Below are 21,137 nucleotides of genomic sequence, written 5' to 3' on the forward strand. Positions count from 1 at the left end.
TCATCACAGTAAATGTTGGCTTTCATGGAAGAGTAATCGACTACTGTTTCAAATATGATTATCCATTGCTTAACCAATTAATAACACTTATCGACAAAATCGACCTTTTTTTTCTCAAGGAACTAAAACTACTTTTTCCGAAAGATTTGGGGATTAACATTTTTTTATGAATTGTGGTTTTTTTCTACGGAGGAACTTTTATTTTAAGAAAGTAGTATTTTCGTTAGTGCTTTTTTTGGAAGTAGCGGTTCGGGTGTGTACATAACTTAAGGATCTTAGATTTTGTTGTTAAGAACCATTCTGAGAAGCTATTTGATTCACGTAAAAATTGAATCCAAGCACTGACTTCTACTGTCTGGGATATACATACATATGTATGTACAAATAGGGCTTTCAAATGCAAAATTTAGTATTTTTATGCGGTATTTTTTTTTTTTTTATAATTTCGCACCTGTATACGAACAAATATATTACATCGGATTACAATTTTTTTCGACTTTTCCTGAGGTTTTAAAGTCGAACCTAAAAAATAAGTTTTTCTATTTCAAAGCTTAATATATCCCTGACATTAATCTTAATCCACAAAGTGTTTGGGGACACTTTAAAAATGTCTTTATGAGCTTTTTAAAATTACATGGTTCGACCAGATGTAAGATACTTAAGTTCTGTGAAAAAAAGAAAAAAAGCATAACAAAAGAATAACAGTTTTTAAAAATTCTTAAAAAAATTCTGCCATAGAAAAAAAAAATATCACATAATTTCTGAGCCCCATATCTGTCAGAAAAAGTTGGTTTGGTTTTTAGTGAACGTTCTTTAAAATTATTAAGATTCAATGCAGTTGATCAAATTCCCTTAAGAGATCGCTCAAAATGCCTTAGAACTAGAAGCTAATAAATTATTTTTCGTATATTATAAAATTTAGCATCAATCGGAGGGAAAGCCTATTATTGCTATAGAAATGAACCAAATAAAACATTAACATAACACTGTACCTATAATATAAAAAAAACAGTTGCAAAACAGCATCCCTTCCTTTCTCGCCTTTAACTTTGTTTCTTTGTCACGAAATTTCAATCGCTTTGTCCTTAATATTTTATTTTATTTTTCCAGATTGATTGGCATTTTAAGTGGAATGTTTTACATACAAGTAACAAAACCATATTTTATTTTCGCTAATCCCAATTAAGTGTTTTGGCTCCTTATTTTTAATTATCGTGCTGCTAGGACCCACTGTGTGAGTGCGGTGCAGTCATTGAGGTAGCTGCTGCTCCTCCGCCAGCAGGACCTACAGCAGCAGGCGGTCATTTAGCAAATGGCTGCTCTTGCAACTTCAATGACGTCGATCCCCTTAGACAAAAACCCTACTCGTATATATTCACACATACATATATTCGACAGAATCTGGGGAAATGCACCAGGGAGTGGGCAAGATGGGGTAGGAGTTGGAGGACACGACGGATGTTTGCTGGAAATTAAATTGTATTATTATGGCGAGACATTCGTTGCTGCACCTCCTGCTCCTAGGAGCTACCTGGCATCGCATTAGTAAGCACGTTGGCAAAATTGTTACCTTTTGCCATTATTTCACTTTTATAAAGAGAGAGTGGAACCGAGCTCCGTTCGTTGAGGTGTTGACTTAGACCCGACCAAAATTGAAAATATATACACAAGAAATATATACACGAGTACATATGTACATATATACGTTTAGGTAAAAGCACACGCAAGACTCACATTACATTAGGGAAAAATAATCGCACAAAAGGGAGTGGGAGAGGTGAGAGAGCGATGCCTCCCCGTTTTCACCACTGCCAAAATATGATCATCCAGAACCACACCCCAGAAAATGAAACGAGGAGGCACGTGTGAGGCGTTTCGTGCGCGTCACAACTTTTATAACCGGCACTTAGTCAGCATATCTGTACCTTAGCGTTTTTTTATACCCGGTATTCAAAGAGTAAATAGGGGAGTAAATGTATTTGTGCACAAAGTATGTAAAACAGGTAATAAAGCAAACTTTTCCGACCTCATAAAGTATATATATTCTTGATCAGCATCAATAGTCGAGTCGATTGAGCCATGTCTGTCTGTTCGTCCGTCTGTCCGTCCGTCTTGGTGAGCGCCTGGATCTCAGATACCATAACAGCTAGAGCCACCAAATTTTGCATCCGGACTTCTCACACTGTTACAAGTGTATTTAAAAAATGGGCCACGCCCCTTCCGCCCCTCAAAAGGGCGAAAACCTACAAAATCAATTTGAATTTTGAAGATAAAAGAAAACTAAAAACGCCATTATGTAGGGAATTACCATATCTATCAGATCACCAAATTGGGATCTGATTGGATCATTATTATATCCACAATGAAGAAATTAATTTCCAGTGCCTAAACCCACCCCGTCCCGCAGCTAATATTTGTTTTTTTCACATTCTCTCATTCACACTCTGCTTCTGTTGTGTGCGGCCACTGCACTATGGTCCCAATGAACAGTTTTGTTTTCCTAAATTAATAACTCGCAAACGAATCAAGATTTTTGAATTTAGTCTTTTGATATTAGTTAAAAATAGCAAGAGGTTTTTAGAAAAAATGGTCGTGGCACCGCCTTTTTTTAAGGAAAAATTGGACTTTAATTTTTTTTCTGAAAATGTTAGAATCAAAAAACGGATGGGAATATGTTTAGCAGTACAGGATTCTATAAAAAAAGTCGTAGCACCAATTAAAACAGCTTAAAAATCCAAGATAATTGAATTTTTTCTCCCACAAAGCATTCTCTATAGGAGTTTCCATTATAAAACAATATAGCACTGGATATCAAACTCTAGCCCTCCAAAATAGCTATTGACTAATACTGTGGCTTAAATGCAATGCAAAATGAAACCATACTTCACAATTTTATTCCTCTGTGTGTTCCAAACGTCAAAAAAACATTAAAATGTATCTTTTGAGGTCAAATGTGGCATTTCTGACTATATACATTTTAACAATCATTTATTACTCTACGACACACGTTAGGTTTCAAGGTAAGACTAAGTGGCACTCTATTAAAAACCCTTTTTCAAAAATTAGTTTTCACTACGAACAGACACATATTGAAAGACTAACTTTAACATAAAATTACAAAGACATCGCTAACTACTAGATACCGTTCACATTACAAAACAGGTAGTAAAAACCCTACTGATTTTATTCAAAAAATTGGATCAGTTAATCGTATTTTTCAATTTATGTGATATGTAAAACAGCAATAAAATTGGTACTTTATCACTACACATGTTATGCAACAATTACCGCTAGGTTTCACAGCAAATTTTGCGAAGATGGCGCCATCTATGACAATTTCTGGTAAGCAGCTTTGATGATCCATCTTTTTCTAATACAGAGCTCCAAAAACCGCGTCTTGGTTTTAACTTTTAAACTTTAACTTTGGTGTGAGAAGTGTTGTAGATGTAGATGACAGATGAAGAAAAAATGTTAAATTTGACAAAACACTGATAAGGTGCAGAAGTAGTACTGAGTGCCGGGTATAACAGTTGTGACGCTTAAGAACCATCTCACACGTCCCTTCTCGTTTAATTTTACATTTTACATTACAAATTTAGTCTACATCTATCATCCACATATATCTCTTCTCACCACTTTTTAGCTCGCCAACGTCCGCCAGTGACGACCACTGCATGAGGCAGAGTGGGCGAGCGAGAAGAAATGAGAGCAAAAAACAAGAACTTTATGAACGGCTGCTGGACGGGTGGCAGTAACTACTGCAAATGAATTTCTTCATTCTGGCTATTAAAATGATCCAATCGGATCCCATTGCAGTGATTTGATAGATACTGGCGTTTTTTGTTTTCTCTTGTCTTCAAAATTGTGGATACAACATTTTTTTGCCCTTTGTGGTACGGAAGGGGGCTGGGCTAATTTAAATACCCTTGTATCAGTGTGATATTACAGAGGTCTGGAGGCAAAAATTCGGTGGCTCTTGCGACAAACAAGATGGACAGACAGACAGACAACGAAAACGTTTCCTTCTGTGCGTTTCATTCATCCACTATCGCGCACAAACACAATGTACCCTATTTATTCTTGGAGTACGGGGTATAACAAGACAATTAAAACCTGTGTGCGTGTGTGGATGGAGACTAAAATTAAAATGGCATTTGACAAAATGTCATGGAAAAGTCAACTCAAAACTCTCTAGAAAGTGTGGAGAGATAGATAACAGTAACCCCCACAAACACATCATCCCACATTAGTTTGTATGTGTATTTTGTTTTGTTAGAGTTTTGTTTTTGACATGCCTTTTCTTTGAGGTTTATTTGGATATGTAGCTGTGAGTGAAGCTTCCTTTGATTGGTCGCAAGTAATTAAATTAAGTGTTGTACCTACACGTCCTTTTGGGATTCAATTAACGAAAATAGAAGGAAATACATATTTTAAACTTTATGCAATACAGGATTATTATGCCCGGTAATCGAAAAGTAAATAGGATATGTTGTATTTTTGGGGAAAAGTGGATTTATGTAACGCACAGAAGAAAACGTTCCCGATCCCATTATTATGCCCGGTAATCGAAAAGTAAATAGGATATGTTGTATTTTTGGGGAAAAGTGGATTTATGTAACGCACAGAAGAAAACGTTCCCGATCCCATAAAGTACATATTCTTAATCAGCATCAATAGCCGAGTCGATAGAGCCATATCTGTCTGTCCGTTCGTCTGGGCGTCCCGTCTGGCCCACCCCGTCCATCAGCTTTGCCAATATGTATGTTTGGACTTTGATATGTCGCAAAACAAAAATAAAACGAGAAGGGACTTGTGAGACGCTTCTTACGCGTCACAACTTTTATACCCGGCACTCAGGAGTACATCTGCACCTTAGCGGTGCTGTGTCAAATTTTAAATTTTGTCTGTCATCTACATCTACAATACTTCTCACACCAACACGCTCCGTTAGCTCGCCGCCCTTCCCTAGACCCACATACTGCTAACTCGCGGCAGAGGCAGAGACAGAGGCGGACACAAAAAAAAAAAAAAAATAAAAGCTGCGGGACGGGGTGGGTTAAAAGTCGGTAGAGGTAGGTACAGAGGGACGGCAGAGGCAGGGGCCAAGTGAAGCAGAAGCAAAGTGTGAATGAGAGAATGTGAAAAGAACAACAAAAGCTGCGGGATAGGGTGGGTGGCTATAATAATGATCCGATCGGATCCCAATTTAATGATCTGATAGATATGGCCATTCCCTACGGAATGGCGTTTTTAGTTTTCTTTTATATTCAAAATTGTAGACTTGGGAGGTTTTCGCCCTTTTGCGGGGCGGAAGGGGGCGTGGCTCATTTTTGAAATACACTGGTTTCAGTGTGAGCATATAGCAGTCTGGATGCAAAATTTGGTGACTCTATCTCTTATAGTCTCTGAGAACTAGCCGACAAACAAGACGGACAGACGGACGGACGGACAATACGGTCCTGATGTATGTATGTTGTACTGAGGGCACCATACACATGAGCCGTATTCTAAAATAGCTCGAAAAAGCAAGATATAGAGAGTTTTCGTTATATAGGGGTCATCAAATTCCTTTGACCACGTCTTTATAAACCCAATCACACCCATGGCTTTGTTTACCATGGTAGGTCGAGGCATTAAGGTGTAACATATTTGCACAAAACCAAGACTGAAAGTTATTGAGATCTGATTACAAGCGAGAGTGAAATGGAATGGAACACAGAGCCTGACATCATCCGCATACATAAGTGCTCGAGAGTTTTTTAATACAGAAGGCAGGTCCTTAATAAAGAGTGTGAAAAGTAAGGGGCCTAGCTTGATACGGTGTGGTACTCCAGAAGTAGCCATAACAGGTAAAGATAAGGAAGAGGACTCTTTGAGACCTAGAACGCAGATGTCAGAAATTCATCTTAAAAGATTAGGCGGAAACCCTAGAAGGTCAAGCTTTTGAATGGTGGTTTACAGAGCCAAATGCCTTACTAAAAACAAACATTCGTCTGCAAGTTACATTGGAATCCTTTATTGATATAGGAGGTGAACTCTAAAAAATTTGTGGTTGTTGATCGCCTTATAACTATGTTGAGCTAGAGATATAAGTGATTGGCAGAAGTGTTGCAAGTGCGGAGTTAAAATATTCTCAAACAATTTAGGAATTGTGGATAATTTAGATATACCTTTATAGATTTTTGAGTCAGACCCGCCAGCTTTCTTATGGAGAGGAATTATGAAAGTTTCCGCCCAGATGGGGGGAAAGCATGAAGAATGGATGGATAGAGTAAATATTTTATATATTTAATATTCGGCACAGTACCTTACTACACAGCCGGGAACTCCGTCGGGGCCCGGTGAAAATACCGACTTATCTAATCGAAGATAATGAAGCAGAAAGCCTTTAACAAAGGGCAGAAAGTGCCGTTTGACCTTGTTTTAGTGCACATGACCAGGGTAGCTTTCCTGTTAACAAGTTGTTTGAACAAAATTGTGCAAAAAGATTGTCGATTGCCTTGCTGAGTTTACCGACGTATTTAGAAACGACGCCGAATGAATGCACCTGTCAATAAAAAATAAATAGAGAACACAATATATATTTTTTTCGAATTTTCCCCTCACTAAAATCAGCATTTTTGCATTTCAAAGCTTAATATTTCCCAGACGGTACGCTGTAACCACAAAGTGTTTGGGTTTCACTTTTTAGCTGCATCAATCAGTTTTTAGATAAGCAAAGTTCTTTACAACCAGATGTAAGATACTTAAGTTATGTGAAAAACAAACCGCTTCCTCTGAAAAACCCGTTACAAAAAAATACCAGACTTTAAAAATTTAATTAATTAAACAATTTTGACTTGTTTGATTTGATTCCTTGAGGAAAAAAAGTTCCATTTTGTCAAGTAGTGTAATAGATGAAAATGTGTTACGTGTGAAGTCTAATCGATAAAATGTACACTGAAAAATATAAAACTCTTCCAGTGGTAGACAAGTCTTAAGCAATTATTTTGGCAACTTTAAGAAGAAAAGTTTCTTCTGTGCAATTGCAATTTTCATTTTCTGGAAATACTTATTTTTGTTTTAACCTGCACCTCAAACTTTAGTTCTGATGCTTTTCATTCTTATCTTTTGACAGGATGTCCTTTGGCTGGTATCGTGCCGAGGTCATTGGCGCCATGGCCTCTGTATTCATGATTTGGGTCATCACTGGCATACTCGTCTGGCTGGCCATTGGACGACTCATTACGGGAGACTTCGAGGTGGATGCCAGGATCATGCTGATCACATCGGGACTGGCCATATTGGTTAATGTAATGTAAGTTAATTTCTGATATATGTATGTACCGTCTGCCGTATGGTGCTGTCACTCCGGCTGTCTATCTGTTAATGCGACTGTGAAGTTTTTGCCCTCTGTTTTCCTACAAAAATGGGCTGTTTTCCAATTGCAATTGCCGCAATCAACTTGTCCCGTAACAGGAAGCGAGAAGGGGGATGAGGAGCTTCCCGGCGGTTCATGGCAGGGCCAGCAAATGGGTCAACACATTGCTGCAGAAATTTTTCTCCGCCGATCCGAAAGCCCTTTGCCGTTGCCCATTCCCTTTTCCCCGGCCAGTTTCTGCGGCAACTTTCTCCACATTTTAGCGACAACTATTTCCACAAGTTTAAAATTTTTCCATCTCCTCCCATGGCTCTGCTTTTGATTTGTGCGATTTTTTTCTTCTGCGTCAACAAAAGACCAAAGCGGCGGGCAACGACGACGACGACGACTACGACGAGCAGGAGTTTGCCTGGTGTTTGCCTTGGCTAGTCTCAAGATGGTGTTTTCTCTAGACTGGGGAAGGACTGTAGGGTACTCTTACTCTTAACCCCAATGCAGACTACATTTTGCATTATGCCTGCTGAAGACTCTGTCTCTGTGCGCGATTGGATTTTGTGTTAATTTGGAAAGCTAAAAAAATTAATCGAGAGTTGACAATGTTTTCTAAAATTTTAAATGCAATTTCATCGGTTTACGCTTCTTGTGTTCTTTGGGTGGGAGGCAGGTGACGAGTGTCCCATCTTTCGAAGGGAGGAAACAACTTTTAAATTATATGTATGGGGCAGCTTACTTTTCTAAGAAAAGAGCTGACTTTCAGAGAAGATTTCCGAGCGTTTTTTACAATATTTCTTTTTAACTTAACTCTTATAGTTTTGTTCTTATGAATGACACTTCTAAAGAAGTGTCGGTATATATTTCTTTAAAATGTACAACTAGTTTTTCAAACGTTTTCCATTCTCAGAATAAATGAAATCCGTCAAAATATATATATTTCACTCACTGTTGAAGAAAGACGATCTTCCCTTTTTAACAATCTTATAATTTAATGAATATCGCTTTGTATACCGATAACATATGCATGTGCATGTATGTAGATTCTCATATTAAAAATATATTCAATGCGTATCTAAGAGCATATTGTCTTCGTTTTTTGAATTTCCTAAACATTCCCGCTTTCTGAATGTTTTGATTCCGTCGAGTGCAGCACCTGCCTGGCAGCCCCTGTCATAACCCTTCCTCACGGTCTCCTGCCACATTCATGCTCATTCATGTAGCTGACGAAGCATAGTTTTTGGCGCATAAATCGCAACTTTCAATGCTGACAGCATACACACACATGCATATGCCCCCACACTCTCAGTCAACTCACCTTAGCTCTCTTCCACCCCTCCTCCGTTAGACCAATATTTTTGTTGTTGTTGTTGGTCGAGGTAGTGCTTCGGGGAAAGCGCAAAAACTTTCCAGTTGACGTTGGCATTTTCACTGTTTGCCACTTGAATTGTTTGATTACGTGAATTGATTGTGAACGAGCAGGGACGTGTGAGACGCTTCTTACGCGTCACATCTTTTATACCCGGCACTCATTACTGCATCTGCACCTTAGCGGTGTTTTGTCAAATTTAACATTTTTTCTTCATCTGTCATCTCTATCTACAACACTTCTCACACCAACACGCTCCGTAGACCCACACACTGCAGACTGGTGGCTAAACCCACCCTGTCCCGCAGCTTTTGTTGTTCTTTTTACATTCTCTCATTCACACTGCTTCTGCTTCACTCGGCCCCTACCTCTGCCCTCCCCCTACCGATGACTCTTCCGACTTTTAACCCACCCCATCCCGCAGCTTTTATTTGTTTTTTTTTTTTGTGCGGACGGTGGCTCTGCCTCTGCCTCGTGTCTGCAGTGTGTGCAGCAGAAGCAACTCTATGTTCTCCGTTCACATTTCTTCATACTGCTTCTACTGCTGCTTTGGCTTAGATGTTGTTGGACAAAAGAAGACCAGAGGGAGTGGTGCCATGCCATCTCTAAGGCCATCCAAAAAATTCGGCCATGTAAATTGTACTAAAGTTAAGTTTGGTGCTTCCCTCCCGATGTTCCTCGAACGGATGCCATCTTACGCTCATTCCGTGTTCGAACAATGGTATTAAATGGCCACCTTTTTCGCTATGCGTGCGGTTAGGTATAGGGCGCCCAACTGACGATCATATCCGTAGCTGGTAGTCGCTAGTCGTCCATTGCACTATGGAAAATTTGATCACTTTTTATGGCAAGAATTAATAACTGCTAAACGAAACATATTTTTTGATTTATTTTTTTGATATGAGTTTATCGAAGTAAAAGGAAGGTGGTTGAAAAATGAGCGCGGGCAACGCCTTTCCTTCAGTGTAAAATCGAATTTGTATTTTATTTTTCAACTAACTGACCCGGCGAACTTCGCATCGCCTAACAGTCAATGAATGTCGTGTTACTTTTTAGCTGAACTAATTTGGGCTTTGATGAACGTAAAACAATGATACAAAATAATATGTTTATATAGATAGAAACAAAAAAGTACCAACTTGATAGCGGGTGATTTTGTAGTTGGTATTGGATGTTTGGATACCAAAAACCGCCATGTCGCTCCCTTTCGTGACATATTTGCAAATGTATTTAACTGACTTGACCGAATTGCAATCACTTGGCATGCGCTCTAAAGCAGTCTTGAACAGTCTGACCAATGCATGATGTTCATGAAGCATTTGCTGTAGATCTTGGAGAATTGCTCTCTTCGTAGCTGGGTTGATCCCTTGACGCCTGTCAAGTTGTTCTTCCATATTGCCCATATTTCAAGAATTTATGCTGTGCATCTTCTATAGGTTGCAATGATCCAATGCGATGGTAATAGGAGTTTCATTCAAGCACTTTGTGGGAAACGACATTCTTTGTTTTTTGGTCAGGCGCAAGAGCAAATAAAGCGGATGGTTTGCCGACACGTGAGCATGCCTCGTACAATTGACCATGAGGAAAACATTCATTTTCTAGATTGAGGCTACAAATAGTCAAGGCCCTGTGATTTGTTGATCGTCATGGCGAAGGCAAGACGAATCGGGAATTGAATTCGTTTAAACTCAAAGGGCATATCCGTTGGGATCATCGGAATCCTTGGAATAAGAACTTCCTCATCTTTAAATTTTCCTTTAAGTATCGACGCGTGAATCACATTGCTCATCAGTTTTCTTATCACCAAACCCGTTCCATTATACAATTTTGGTTGGTTTTAAATTTCTAAGCATGATGACTACCGAGCCAACTTTAAGTTTTAAATTGTGCGGTGGTAAACCAGGCACATCCAAGAAGTTTAAAAATTCAGTTGGATAATTAGTGGCTTCTTCTTTGTTTGTTACACAGTCGATAGATTTGAATGAATATAGAGTACCTACGATTTGATTTTGAATTATATGAATGAGGTCATCTACATCTTTATTTTTAGCGGCCAAAATTGCTCGCTCACTTAACCATTTAGTATTTTTGTGGTTAGAAATGATATCCGGGAATACGTTGTTGATAAGCTCGTCTTTTGATGGTACGAAATTGCAAAAATTTTGAGGAAATGAAATCAAACCGCTCGATTTGTCTACAGGAACACGTCCATTACCGATAGTCAGCAATTGCTTCGAGAAATCATCAGCAGATAGATCGTTCAACACTGCAACTCTCATATTTACAGACTGTTGGAGTTTCTTTACATATCGCCACAGATTTGATGCTTTGAGGTAAGCCTTTATTTCGTCTGCAGCAGTAGATCTTGGAATGACTGGTAGTGTTTGTCGGAAATCGCCATATAATAAAATCATTGCACCACCAAAACATCTCGAGTCATTGCGCAGATCTTTTAATGTTCGGTCTAGTGCTTCCAATGCGCGTTTGTGCGCCATTGTGCATTCGTCCCATATGATGATTTTCGATACTACTAAAACTTTGGCCATTGCGGAGTTTTTGGAAATGTTACATGTCGGTTGTTCAGTAGTTTGAAGGTTTAATGGCAATTTTAAAGCTGAGTGAGCCGTACGGTATCCGTCTAACAATGTGGCCGCTATTCCAGAAGAAGCAATTGCTGCCGCAATTTCGGATCTCGCACGTACAGTGGCCAAAATCAAGGACATGAGGAATGTCTTCACAGTTCCACCGGGGGCATCCAAAAAAAAAAAAGCCGCCATTTCCATCATCAATTGCATTAATCAGTGTATCATAGACTTCCCTCTGCTTAGGATTCAACAGAGGTACATTCGTTTGAACTGATTGGATTAGTTCATGTGGAACATATTCATGTTCACGTTCCAATTCTCTATTAAATGGGTCGTTCATTCCGCGATCTGGCGCTGGCATTCCTAACCGAACTAACAAACTGCCGCACATGAGGTAATACATATCTTCGATCAAGAGCAAAGTCTGGTTATGGATCTCCTCAACCACCTCAAGATCGTAATTTCTTGAGCTGAAGCGAATTCAATGTAAAATATCTTCGGACATGTTATCTTTGTATTTGTTCCACAGGTCAAGTGGGTTCGATGGGAAGCATGTTGAAATGATGATAGCAAATAATGTGCGTATCTGACTTGGAGATGCAGATATAATTGCTTCAGCGATTGTCGTGTCCCAATGAGTATCGTTTTCAAGCAAATTTAGCTATTGACATGCTGTAGGAAATGTGGGGCACACGATACTATTAACAGTTCGCAGTGATTCAAATGATGTTGGCCCTCGAACATGTACCAGCAACAACCGCAAATAGAAACATTCATCATTCTTCGGATGAACTGTGTAAATACGACGAAGAGCATCAGTAGAACGCATGTGGCAAACGTGGCATTTCTGAGTAAAGCAAAGTTCGTGCTGATAGCGCGTGATTTCATCGTTGGTATTGGATGTAACAAATAAATAAAACAAATATTAAATATGATTAAACATATAGAAATGAACAACAAATGAACTTTTTAGACACATTTCTGAACACACACATGATGTCTTCAGAAAAAAAATAAAGTTTTGGCTTTAAGGCCGCAACAAACAGGTCATAAGTTGTTTTTAAGATGTATTCTGCTACACGCGACGGAAACAAATCCAACAAATCAAAGACCATGGCAATCGAGTTATAAGTGCTTTACAAAATACGACATTCTTTTATGTACACAATATGTAAAGCAAAGCCATATTATATAAAAAAAAGGCTTGCTCGGATTTTTAAAAATTAAACTAGAACATAACTGGAATTTTACATTGACTTCCTTCTATACTGCAAGCAGCTTCCTTTTCTTGAGTTTTAGAAATGTTGGACACAATAGCACTGCACGTCAGAGTACAAAAACTGGAAATGTTTCAACGTTATTATATGTGTACGATTGTGCACAAATTCAGCCAATCTGAAAATTTTCGATCGATTTGTTTCAAGATTTCCGTGAATTTGTTATATTTATCCGAAAAACTGTTCAAAAAATGTTTTTCAAGGATCTTCAAATAACTCTTATCGTTCTAAAAACTAGTGACAGGTATTACCGCCTAAAAATGTAACGAAAACGAGAAGGAACGTGTGAAAATTGTTATACCCGGCACTCAGTACTACATCTGTACCTTAACTGTTATTTGTCAAATTTTAAATTTTTTCTTCTTCTGTCATCTACATCTACAACATTCTCCCGCCAACACGCTCCGTTAGTTCGCCCCCCTCCCCTAGAGCCGAACACTGCAGACGCAGAGGCCGCACACTGCAGAAACAGAGAGTGAATTAGAGAATGAGCAAAAAAAACATCAAAACCTGATGTACGGGGTTCGTTTAGCCACTGGATATTAATTTCTTCATTGTGGCTATAATAATGATCCAATCCCAATTTGGTGATCTGATAGATAAGGTCATTCCCTACGGAATGTTTTTTTGTTTTCTTTTATCTTCAAAATTGTAGATTTGGTGGGTTTTGGCCCTTTTGCGGGGGCTCATTTTTGAAATTCACTTGTAACAATGTGAGCATACAGATGTCTGGATGCAGAATTTGGTGGCTCTAGCTCTTATAGTCTCTGAGTACTAGCCGACAAACAAGACGGACAGACGGACGGACAGGCAGACATGGCTCAATCGATTCGGCTATTGATGCTAATCAAGAAAACGTATGGGGTCGGAAACGTTTCCTTCTGTGCGTGACATACATTCACTTTGTGCACAAATACAATATACCCTATTTACTCTTCGAGTACCGGGTATAAAAAATGAAAATGTAAATATCTGCAAAGACGCAGAAAAGCGCAAAAAAATGGACATACATTTAACCATGGATTGATAACTCTACAATATCCATTGAGTTTATTGCTTCCGTGGGTTACCACACACTTTGTAAGCCTTTTTAAAAATTCTCTTAAATTGATCTTTTTGCAATTTAGACTTGATGAAAATAATTATTGCTCCGATAACACTTCTACGATCAAGACCAACTTTTTCTGAAAGATATGGGGCTTAGAAATGGGATGATGATAATTTTTGTTTTCCATGGCAGAACTTGTTTTTAAACAAGTTTTTAAAATCAATATTTTTGCATTTTAAAGTCTTATTTTTCCCTAGCTGCATCAATCAGTTTCAGATTACCAAAGTTCTTTACAACAAGAAGTAAGATACGTAAGTTATTTGAAAAAAAGAAGCGATACCTCTAAAAAGCCTTTACACAAAAATAATACTTGTTGAGTAGTGTAATTTTGGCCTGTTCATATCAAACTTTAACAGCTGTTATCTTAACCGTGGTGCAACTTGTTAATTTTTTGGGTATGTAACAACACAGACTGGTGTTAGCTTACGTATATAAGTTAAAAAATATTATTTTATCGACTTTTTAAAATTGAGTTTTGGCCAGAAAAAGTGGTAAAATTCCCCATAGTGCATTGAAGGTTTTTACTTAGTTTCATTTAGTTGTAGTAGAGGCTAGTTACTGTATGGTTTTATATTCTCCGGACTCTTAGTTTAATTAAAAAAATACAAATACAAAAATACACTCACCTCAGCAGAACATTATCCCCACCACATTCCTTATTTTTTTCGACTTTTCTTAAGTTTTTAAAGTCAATATGCATTTAATTTTTGCATTTCATAGCTTAATATATCCCAGATGGTAAGCTAAATCCACAAAGTGTTTGGGGAGACTTTATAGATGAATTTATAAGCTTTTGTTTAAAATGAAACCTCTGAAAAAAGCTTTAAAAAATAGCAGATTCTAAAAATTCTTAAAAAAAAAAATCTGGCATAGAAAAACAACAAATTGTCAGCAGACCATTTCTAAGCCCCATATGTTTCATAAAAAGTGGGTTTGGTTTTTCAGTGTAGTTAACCTTTGTATCTACTTAGTGTATCCTTAAATGACATCTACAATGCCTTTTCTGTGCTCTCTTTAAAGATGCCGCCATTATTTGCCTTCGGTACTCCTCATAAATATTATGCCATTTACTGTACAACAAATGCTTAGTGTATTTACCATGTGAATATTGAGCCTCCACTACACTCTACGTTTCATCCAGCCAGCCAGTCAGCCACTTAAGACGGGCAGGGCTGGCCAAAAGCTTGTTAGCCTGCCAGCTCAATTTTATTTTCAATTTCTTAAGACCACGCTGTGCTGGTCTCCCAGGCTGTAGCTTGCTCTCTCGAAAAGCAGCTACCCAGGCCAAATGTGGCCATAATTTATCAAACACACAAGATGCATAAATAAAGAAAAACAATAAAAAAGAAAACAGCTACTGTCTCCATCTCCAGTGTTGCAGGAGGCACTCATTCATCGTGGCTTCGGGTCAATGGTGTTGCTGCTTCACTGTGGTACTAGGGATTCGATGCGAAGCACATACGCTTTTTGACTTTGAACGTCCGATTGCTGAGGCATTACCGGGAGTCACTTTTCCTCTCACTCCCTGACTCTGCTCCTGACCTAGCGCGTGTGTTCTGGAGCGAAAAAAGATGCCAATGCGAGCGACATTCCCCCAACATAAGCGGCCAGCCAAAAACCACCAAGAGACCCCACCCCCTGCTCGCTACCACTGCCACCAGGGCTAACCCATGGCATTGTTGTTACAACTGTATCGCTGTAATTTGTAGCGCGCAATGAAGCATTTCCCTTGATTTTGCGGCATCTTTACTCGCCTCGTTAGTGGCCAACAAACGACAGCAGACATGACAACACCAGCCATGACTCTGGGACCATGCGAACTACGGACGAGAGCTCCATAGCTGGCTCACTGGCTGGTTGGCTGGCTGGCTGGCAACGTGACAACGTATACGACATACCCTGATTTAATTGACAGGAACATAAATATTAGCGCATATCTTGACAAAACTCGCCTTGGCTTTGCTTTCCTTGGGATTCTCTCTGTGTGTTTGTTTGTGTTTGGCATCTGGTCTGGTCCCTGTTTTGGTCTCGGTTGGGTATCGTATGTGACTGTTGCCAGGATTTTCCGGCTGCTCCAGGATGTCTCGGGTTGTGTTGGGAATGTGCACCAGAGCTCTGGGTTCTGGCTCACAGTCCTGGTTGGCATCCGGATGCACTGCTCGTTAAGCTGTCGCCCCATGGACGTAGGACGAGCAGCAGAACCAAGCAAACCAAGACTAAAACTAGCACCAAAACCAAAGACACACAGGGATAACGACAAGTGGACACGTTTATTACGCTCATCTTAACGCGCATTTTACAACCGGGTGTTTTTATTTATTTTTTTGTTGTCTGTCTTAGACAGGCCAACCACACCAATCCCCTTCCTAAAAAACTTTTTCTCAAAATTAAATACAAGAAAGAGAAATGCAAGAGATTTTTTGAAAATTGTCTCTTGGTGAAAAATTCATTGTCTTTTGGGTGAATGATTAAGCAATGATGGGTCTTACGTGGATTTAACTATTATTGACAGACGAAGCTTATTTCTTTTTCATACTTATCATTCCGTTTGTTTGAAGGGAATTTGACCCTTATTTCAAGATCGTTGTCCTTTCCAAACCATATGTTCATCCTTTAATGTACTTGAAACCGTTGCCCTGTCTTTGCCCTGCCGTTACTTTCTACCGTACCGGTTTTACATATCCATTTTCATTTCATTTTAATTATACTAGCTACTCGAAGAGTAAATCGAGTATATTGTATTTGTGGTGGAAAGTGGAAAGCAAGTGATGGAAAAGGATTCCCACCCCATTAGATATGTATATTCTTTATCAGCATCAATAGCCGAGTCGATATAGCCATGTCTATCTGTCCGTCCGTCCGTCTGCTTGTCCGTTCGTCTTCATGACAGCCCGGATATAAGAGACTATAATAGCTACAGCAACCAAGTGTTCCATCGCGATTGCCGTGATATCGCATTGTTTCACGGGTATTCAAAATTTCTCCCCGCCCCCTTCCGCCCTCTGCCAAAATCAGCTGTGTCCAAAATTTTGAAGATAAGAGAAGAGAGGATAAGTTCCGTAGAGAGTGGCCATATCTATCAGCTTGCCATAATGACGATTTATGTTCAGTACCTGCTGTCCACCCCTTTCAGCAGCTTTGCTTTTTTATTTTTTGCCCTACGGCGCGACGTGATATCTTTTGAAGACAATCAAATTGACTTTTAGTCAGCAATTGACGTTACGTCAATTAGCCGCAAATCGACATCGTCGTCGTTGGAATGGGTTCATTTTATTTATTGGAGGGGGGCTTTGGGTGCACATGTTGGTCTCCACCCACATCTCCATTCCCTCACAGAGTCTTCTGCTGCTGCTATTCCGTGACTGTTCACTTTGAGCTTTATGTTTGGAGCTGTCAATGGTTTGTGCGTAATTTATGCTAGTTTATTTATTGATTCCCCGGCACACAGTGCATTGTTTTCCCCGAAAACGGCTAAGTGCAGCCGGTGGACAAGAGTGGAACCATACATAGTCATACAGCCGAATAGCCATACAAAACGGAGCAGCAATATCTGAAATCGGCTCTGTCCGTTGTCCGCTGTCCGTTTTGGCATGTCGGTTGGCCCGACCATGGCCTTTTTCCTCCCAAATAGAAAACCCATAAATCTGCAATGTCAGAGCATTTAAAATGACTAAAAAGTCGATGTGCCGAGCTATTAACTGCCTGATGCATGCCGTTTGAGGACGGACGGCTTCATACGGGTTATTCCGGGTGGGGGGTGGGTCAAGTACTGAAAGGACGAGTTGATGGGAGTACAGTGAAGACTAGTCAACCGGTTTTGGACATTACAATTGTATTTGCATGCGGCAATGCATCCGGACGTATGCATCAAGTGGAGCAGAACCAACCCCAGCCCCAAATGGTACTCGGATTTTGGGGGGTTTGTGTTTTTGGCGAGGGCACACAGCGAAACATGGGAACGAAGGGGGATGACTATTCGCACACAACTTCCGGTACAGAGAACAGAGGTGGTTCAGGAGTTTAATCAGAGTGAGAGATATGTATACGGCTCAACTCTCGATTACAGTGTGATGGAATAATTTATTTTTGAAAAGAAAAACATTGTGTGTATTTCAGTGAATTCTTTACCTGAAAGCGATTATTCTTTAATGTGTTACTATTAAAACTAATTTCTCCATTTTCTCTCATAACAGCATTAGTTTCGTGACACAGCCCTACAACTAAACAATATTATTCATTTATTTGTATTAATTAAAATAATTCAAGTGAAACAACTGAACAAATCCCCGTTTTGGAATAATGCGGAATATATCTGTTCAGAAATAATTATCATTAAAGAATTCACTTTCTGTTCATTTTCATTTGATATATGTCATGCTATTCTGTCAGTGCATATTCGCACTGTGCGTGACCTGTGTGTTTGCCCGATTTTGGTGGTGTTTTTGGTGCATTAAAATTCTGAAATAAAATACGAAACAATGCAAAAGCGTTGCCCGCACACCGCCATACCACTCTCTACTACCAAAAAACAAAACAAAACGAGAAGGGACGTGTGAGACGCTTCTTACGCGTCAAAACTTTTATACCCGGTACTCAGTAGTGCATCTGTACCGTAGAGGTTTTTGTAAAATGTTACATTTAACATTTTTTCTATATATGTCATCTACATCTAAATCACTTCTCACGTCAACGGCGACAAAATCTAGTGGCTCTAGCTCTTATAGTCTTTGAGAACTGGCCGACAAACAAAAAGGACGGACGGACAGACAGACATACAGACAGACATATAGACTCGGGTATTGATGCTGATCAAGAAATATATACTGTAAGGGGTGGTAAGCCTTTCCTTCTGTGCGTTACATACATTTACTTTCCACCAAAAATACAATATACCATATTTACTCTTCGAGTACCGGGTATAAAAAAACGACTAAGAACGTTAGTGAGACGCTTCCTACGATCATCAAGTCGTGCGGACGGACAGACATGGCCATATAGACTCGGCTATTGATGCTGATCAAGAATATATATACTTTATGGGAACGGAAACGTTCCTTTCTGTGCGTTACGCACATTGCTCCAACCACAAATACAATATACTCCATTCACTCTTCGAGTGCAGGGTATAAAAAAGAAGGAGAAGAATCTTTTTTCGTATTGTTGCTAACGTGACGCAGACAGTGAGGATATGAGGCCACACAACACCACATAGCTCTTGCAACATTTTCAAGTATATTAAATATTTGTGATAACTTTCAATTTTTTTCTCTCTCTTCCGACCCCCAGAATGGGTGTCCAACTACAGCACGGGCACTCGCATACTCTGGGCGGCGGTCATGGCCATAGCCATGGCGGCGGCGGCTCCAGCAAGAAATTCCAGAAACCCAAGAAGTCAAATAAAACGGGTCGGCTTCCATCGCATTTCCATGCCACATCCACGCCATGCGCCGCCTCGCCCACAGAGCGCATTGAGGGCGGTGTGGCCTTTGCACTCGACGATGCTGAATTGCCGGGCAGCGGATTGCCGACCTACTCCTATCAGAATGCCAAGCTGGTAGATCCTACACTGGATTTGGAAATTGCGGCCGTGCTGGCCGAGACGGCGCCGGGTGCCCATCATCATGGCGGGTCGGCCGGTCGTGAGGCCGTCAACATGAATGTTCGTGCGGCCCTGATCCATGTGATTGGCGATGTCATCCAGAGTGTTGGTGTGTTTGTCGCAGCTCTTGTGATCTACTTTTGGCCAGACTACTCCGTTGTTGATCCCATTTGCACGTTTGTGTTCTCCATCATTGTGCTCTTCACAACCTTTACGATCATGAAGGATGCCCTGCTGGTAAGTGGGTGGGAAAACTATCCATAATTGAATCCTATAATTTGATAAATACTGGTATTTTTATCAGTTTTCAAGCAGTTTAAATACCAAAAAATTCAAGGACATAAGTTTATTTAGCACATAAAAAAAAGTAAACTACGTGTAGGGTTGAATGTTTGTGTTAAAACCAGAATTAATTATGTATTATTTGTCCTTTTGCCTCTTCTTTTTTTTGTTCTTACAGGTACTGATGGAGGGTAAACCAAACTATATGCATTATACCGAAGTGCTGCAGATATTCCAAGCCATTGAGGGCGTTGAGCGGGTCCACAATTTGCGCATCTGGGCGTTGAGCATTAATAAAGTGGCACTATCTGCGCATTTGGCCATTGGTGAGTAGCAGCCCTCCGGCGAGTCCGTCCGTATGTGTCCATGCTTCGAAACAGGCCAAAAAGGTTGCTGAAACATGTGTTTGTCCATGGCTCCCGTCGACCCACGTGCAAGCGCGCTTTGGGTATGGTAATTATCCCAATGGATTTGCTGTTGTTTTAACCGACCTGTCCTACACACCACCAACAGTAATGCTTCTGGCATACCTTAATTCTGCTGCCTGCACTGCTACTTGCCTATTTTCATGGGCAGTCAGTGCGCAATTAGCTTAATTATTTTTGAAATGGCTTTTGAAACGTGGACAATTTTGAAAGGGAGAGCGAGGCAGAACAGAGGGTTGCTGTGCTCCTGCTCCTTCCACCGCCCTTCATTAATGTTATCATCCCCGCTGATATCGCTTCATCGTTTCCTTCTTTTATCCTACACACAAAAAGGATCCAATGCCAATCCAAAGCAGATACTGGATGCAGCAACCTCGGCGGTACATTTGCGCTACAACTTCTTCGAGACGACCATACAAATTGAGGATTATACGGCCCAGATGGAGAGCTGCATGCAGTGCAATGTGCCGGCCAAGTAGAAGACCCAAACCCAGAAATATCTGAAATATATAAATAAAGAAATACATATACGTATACCTTATTTTGTATATGCTAAGACACTTACCCATCCACATTCCTGTCTGGAGACCAGGAAACAAACCCACTAAAAACGATGAAGAAATGTACATGAATGTGTGTTGTTGCTTTTCCTTTTACATATTTCCCATCATCACTGGCAGGTTATCAAAACTTGGTTCACCCTGGGACGTGGATTGTTCGTTAGCTGTTAAAGAATTTGCATAATGTGGCACACAGAACATATTTTAGCCACACTTTGGCTTCCATCTGGGGTGTGGGTATATCAAGAATAATAGTTAGTGGCAATACTTATATGTAAGTGTAAACCATTAACCATACCAGGCTATGGCTGTCTTCAAATTGTTTGGGTATACTGCCCATTCGTGAAGAATTCTTATCAACTCGATCTCAATTCATGTAACTCGCTGAATCCCTTAACCAATTGAACAATTTTGTGATCGAGGGGCAAGAATTGTTTACTTATGTATGTATTTTCCATCAAATTCGATGAATGATCGATATGCAGACACGCATATAAGTTATTAAGCTGCCGTTATGTGGACACCATCTGTCCGTTGCCTGCCTTCTGCAACCGCCAGCGGCAGTGCACACAAAAATTGCC

At 39.9% G+C, this 21,137-nt stretch overlaps 1 protein-coding gene across 3 annotated transcripts in view; it reads left to right on the plus strand.

Moving 5' to 3' along the window:
• The window catches only part of LOC117591147 (zinc transporter 2), a 34,051-nt gene extending 13,525 nt beyond the window's left edge, over positions 1–20,526 (plus strand). For 2 of the 3 annotated variants that reach the window (XM_034284255.1, XM_034284257.1), the window contains 4 exons: positions 7,118–7,297; positions 18,977–19,526; positions 19,750–19,897; positions 20,330–20,526. In XM_034284255.1, the coding sequence (XP_034140146.1) occupies positions 7,118–7,297; positions 18,977–19,526; positions 19,750–19,897; positions 20,330–20,475 (1,024 nt within the window). In that variant the 3' untranslated portion in view covers positions 20,476–20,526. Of the gene's footprint in view, positions 1–7,117; positions 7,298–18,976; positions 19,527–19,749; positions 19,902–20,329 lie in introns of all 3 variants that reach the window. The other variant, XM_034284256.1, reaches the window with a different exon arrangement.
• Positions 20,527–21,137: the final 611 nt, after the last annotated feature.

Source organism: Drosophila guanche, unplaced genomic scaffold (assembly GCF_900245975.1).
Source record: "Drosophila guanche unplaced genomic scaffold, DGUA_6, whole genome shotgun sequence".
Classification (NCBI taxonomy): Eukaryota; Metazoa; Arthropoda; class Insecta; order Diptera; family Drosophilidae; genus Drosophila; species Drosophila guanche.